The sequence below is a fragment of the Numenius arquata genome, chromosome 10 (genome assembly GCF_964106895.1).
Source record: "Numenius arquata chromosome 10, bNumArq3.hap1.1, whole genome shotgun sequence".
NCBI classification, from domain to species: Eukaryota; Metazoa; Chordata; class Aves; order Charadriiformes; family Scolopacidae; genus Numenius; species Numenius arquata.
This window is the reverse complement of record NC_133585.1, coordinates 39,899,280-39,904,148: the sequence shown is the minus strand read 5'-3', so window position 1 is coordinate 39,904,148 and position 4,869 is coordinate 39,899,280. Positions and strand designations below refer to the sequence as shown.

General features: G+C 47.1%; 1 protein-coding gene across 1 annotated transcript; it reads left to right on the top strand.

Annotated features, from left to right (window-relative positions):
* Positions 1-280: 280 nt before the first annotated feature.
* Positions 281-1,294, top strand: PURG (purine rich element binding protein G). The gene has a single exon (XM_074154937.1). The coding sequence runs from the start codon at positions 281-283 to the stop codon at positions 1,292-1,294; it is 1,014 nt and encodes a 337-aa protein (XP_074011038.1).
* Positions 1,295-4,869: the final 3,575 nt, after the last annotated feature.

Below are 4,869 nucleotides of genomic sequence, written 5' to 3'. Positions count from 1 at the left end.
GGGCAGGGAGGGCTGCCAGGGCAGGGGGGACAGACGGGGAGGGCACTGGAAGGAGGGCTCCCTGGACTGGGAGGAGGTCTGGAGCCGGAGCAGGGGAGGGAAGAGCACCCGGGATCCTTTTGCTGCGCTGCTGCGTGCCGTGGCAGCGGAGAGGGATGCAGGCGTCTTTGTAGGGAGAGCAGCGCCGAGCAGAGACGCTGCCGAGGAGCTGAGCAGGCCCCTGATGCTGATGTTGTCATCTGTGTCTCTGTTATGTATTATTTCCAGCTGATTGGTAAAGATGGAAAGAGGGAGAGGAGGAGGAGGAGGAGGAAGGAACCTGGGAGGCTCTGGCCTGCAGAGGAGCATTTATTCCCAGTCCCAGCAGCAGTACCATTACCCGGCCTCCTCCCAGGGTGGCTGCATGGAGATCCAGGAGCTGGCCTCCAAGAGGGTGGACATCCAGAAAAAGCGATTTTATCTGGATGTGAAGCAGAGCTCCCGAGGCCGCTTCCTGAAAATCGCCGAGGTCTGGATAGGAAGAGGCAGGCAGGACAATATCAGGAAAAGCAAGCTGACCCTCTCCTTGTCTGTGGCCGCCGAGCTGAAGGACTGCCTGGGGGACTTCATCGAGCACTATGCCCACCTGGGCCTGAAAGGCAGCCACAGTCACCGGCACGAGCACAGCAATGACAAAGAGCAGCATCCCCACAGGCGACAGCAGCACCCGCCGCCTTCGCCTCCGGGGTCTGTTGGCTCCGAAGAGCACCCTCACAGTGTCCTCAAAACGGAGTACATCGAGAGGGACAACAGAAAGTATTATCTGGACCTCAAGGAAAATCAGCGAGGGCGCTTCTTGCGGATTAGACAAACCATGAGTAGGGGACCTGGCATGATGGGTTATTTTGGCCACAGCTTGGGACAGGAGCAGACGATCGTCCTTCCAGCGCAAGGGATGATTGAATTCAGGGATGCTTTGGTCCAGTTGATTGAAGAATACGGTGAGGGAGATATAGAGGATCGGCGGGGGGGAGGCGATGAGCCCCCGGAGCTCCCCGAGGGCACCTCCTTCCGAGTGGACAACAAGCGCTTCTACTTCGACGTGGGATCCAACAGGTACGGCATTTTCCTGAAGGTAAGTGAGGTGAGGCCACCCTACCGTAACACCATCACAGTTCCATACAAAGCATGGACACGGTTTGGGGAAAATTTTATCAAGTACGAAGAAGAGATGAGGAGAATTTACAACAGCCATAAAGAAAAAAGGATGGATGCCAGAGGGGACAGTGGTGAAGAGCAAGAGGGTCTCGAATAGCGTGCACTGGACTGGCCATCTGGCAAAATAAAACAAAACAAGCAGAAATTGGTGAGAGGGACTGACCTATAGTAATTTCAAGTTGCCCCATTTTTTGTAAAGTCCTTTTCTGGTAGTTCTTGCTAACTCCACTCCGTAATGTTATAGGAGTCTGGTTATCACGTTGAATTACGCCCCAAACATCTCCGTATGTCTTATGAAAGTACCAACCTCCCGAGTCTGTATGAGTCAGCTGCTTCGAGTGTTGAAGACTATGGAAGTACGCATATCAGCACAAAAAAAATCCGGCACTCTGACCTTTAAATAGTCTAGATAAGGCTTGTGTTGCACTTCAACGTGATACAAAAAAAAACACAACCCCAAACCTTATGCTGAAATGTATCGGTTTCTGCTTATGATGGGTTTTCTGGGACTGAATTCTGCCTGTACTCGGTCAAACGGCTGAGCAGTGTAGCTGTAGGGCGTTTACAACAAAAATCAACTTCATGTGAATTGCTGGTTTGTGTATGAGGAGAAGTAGAGGTTTTAAAATTGGCATCTGCTGGTTGTTGAGTGTGAAACAATACTCTGTGTGGGTAAAACCTTGATCACTGGTCAGACCTTGATAATGTGCTGGTGAAGAGTGGAAGATTTGTTACTCGTTTCGTAGTTTTGTTTTGTACTGACCGAATAACCCCACGTATCCCAGGATAGCGAAGCTCTACTTGAGTGCTAAGCCTTCTGAATTAATGGCAATGAATAATAACCCACTCCTCATCTACGTGTTCTGCCCATGCGAGGCTGGTGATTTTTTTATTTTTAATGCATTTGTCCAAAAGTTCAAAAGGTATTTTTGTGTTAGGAGTGTTATGGGTTGCGGGAGGCCACTGTGGAGCGGGTATTCGGCGGTGGAGGGACCGCTGCAACCGAGGCTCCCGGTTTCTCTCCCAAATGTAAGATTAATGCAGTTGTGATGTGCGAGGAAAACACCCGGGCGTTTTTCTCCTCCTGCTGCGAGAAAGACCTTTGGGGGGTTTGGTGCACTATTAGATTCGTATAAAAAGGCCTCTCTCTCATACTTAACCCGTACTGCATTTCGGAACCCGTGGTTGATGCCACGTTGGGTTTTCTGTCGTGTTGATTTTACAGGTGGTGGTGTTAGGAGACAATATCCGTGCCCTCCCATCCCCCTCTTCCCACCCGCTCAGAGCTGGGGCTGTCGTCAAGCAGTTTGATTCCTGATCGCCCACCACCAGGTTTCAGGGTTGTCCCGCTAAAGTCTCTGTAACATCAGTTTTAAATCTCATGATATAAAGTCTCTGCCTGGAGGGAGAATGTATACAATTATCTGTTTAGGAGGTTGATGAAAGATTTTGAAAATTCTTTCTTGTTTATTAGAACATGAATACTTATAATGGAAGGGGCTTTTTCCAGACTTTGGGCAACCAGCTCCTTCCCCTCTGAGACCAGTGGGTACTTCCAGTAACATGTTGCCCACCTGTAAGATTTTGTTCAAGTTGACATTACTGTGTCTAATCAGATATTTATAATCGTTTGGATCATTTTTTTTTTTGCAGAGTGGCCTAGTGTGCACGTGGACCAGCTATTTTTCCATGCAACCATTACATGTTTGGGTTTTTTTAACCTATTGAGAAGCATATTTATCTCTAACCAGACTGTTCATCACTCTCAGTCTGGACCCACCTGCACACTGCGTGGCCACGCTCAGTCCGAATGCTATTACCTATTAATATCATTAACCATAACAAGAAAAGTTGGGGAGGCAGGGGTGGGAACCAAGAGGATAATCTGGACTTTAGTTTGGGTACTAAAACTGGTCAATCTGTTTTAACTTTAAAAAAAAATAAAAATAAAAAAAAAATAAAAGCTTGCACCAAAGTCACCAAAGAACCTTTAGGAAAATGTTACGATTGTGACAAGAAGTAAGAAAATTAATTTCACTGTTTTAGGTGATTCCCCCTTTAGGTAAAACCACACATAGCAGTTACAGCAACCAAGCCTTTGGCTTAGTGTCAAAAAATCCCATCCGTTTCTGCGTAGGTCACTCTTTCAGGTACTTTTTCAACTCTCGGAGAGACGTTCTCGCTCCACCACTCAAACAGCTAGTGGACCATGATGAATCAGCTGGAGGTTAAACGGGGTACTGGTTCATCGTTGCTCTTAGGGCTTTGGTCCCAATGGTTTTAACAGGTCAATTAAAAAAAAAACAAACCACAAGACCAACATTAAAATAACTCTACATCCTATTATTGGTGAGAAACCAGAATTTAGTGAATGAGGCATATGTTAGCGTATCGCTGACTGCTGCTGCCCGTCATAGTGCCTGGAGTAAAAAATTAACTTGTATTCCAACAAACCGGAGCTATGAATGTACAAACTTTTTACGCTCTCCTTCCCCTTCCTGTTTCTATGTGGCGTTCCTCCCCTACCAGCCTGACATCTCCCTGTCCCAGCCTACCTTTGCCTCGAGGGATCATAAAAGCTCCTACGTTGGAATTAGCCGTGTGTGTTGTAAGTGATCATGCCTTCCCTGTGTTCCTGTAGCGTTGGTGAGGAAAATACTTGTGACGGGCAAAACAATTGGAAAGGGATATTTTCTTCACCGTTTTAAAAGAAAAAAAAAAAAAAAAAAAGATGCAAAATGGCTTTCCTTATTGCTGCCCATTTTTTTTAATGCCCCTTTATCTTTGTTTTTAGTGAATTGGCCTTCCGATGGCATTAGTTTATTGTAAATATCACCCAGAAATTGAGTGTCTGCTGGCTACCGGGTCAGGCTCGGTATCCTGTAGGACCCACTAATGCATTTACTCCCCTGGCACGGGATGCACCTTAGTATCCAAAACTGGATCGCGATCTTCACGTTCATAGCCGATCATGCGTGGGTAAACCACTAGCCATGGGTTTCCACCGCAATGGAAAGCACCGATGTTTGCAGATGTTGTCGTTGGAGGGTAATGCAGACTCACTGGAAACGTAGCAATGCAAGACTTGAACGGTGAGATTTGGAAACGGGTTCCTTCTTATTTTTGGCAGCGCGTGTTTTCAGCTTCTGAGAGCGGCGATAATGCGGGCTGCTCGCGCCCAGCGACATGCTCGGGAATGCCGAATCCCTAATGCATTTTAAATGTTCATTCCCGATGCCCTGAAACTGCCATGTCCCTTAAACTTGAGAAAACACAAGCTTATTTGCACTAGAAAGAACGGCCAAAAACAATCCTTAGGAGGACAGGGTGAAGAGCACCAGTCTGAACCTCTTTTTCTCATGAGAGAATTTCCTATTCAAGCCCTCACCTCTGTTTCAAAATTGTATGGTCCCGGCAGAAAGTCTGTCAGTTCAATAATTAAATTGTAATGCACTTTATATTGTGTAAATAATACTAGGAGCACATTTCTGCTCCCGCTCTGGTAGGGGGATGCTTCGGTAACGTAGTCTAGTGCTGAAAGAAGCCGTCTCCTGCATGCACGTGTCTGTTAGAGACCTGTCGTACTTGCTTGGTCCAGCTCCGCTCGTATGTTAGAGGAGGACAGGCGCTATATTGAGGATCTTCTCAAACCACCAAGAGTGGGATGATTTT

Excerpts from the sequence above, each read along its gene's own strand:
- PURG (XM_074154937.1), top strand. The coding sequence starts at position 281 with ATGGAAAGAGGGAGAGGAGGAGGAGGAGGAGGAAGGAACCTGGGAGGC.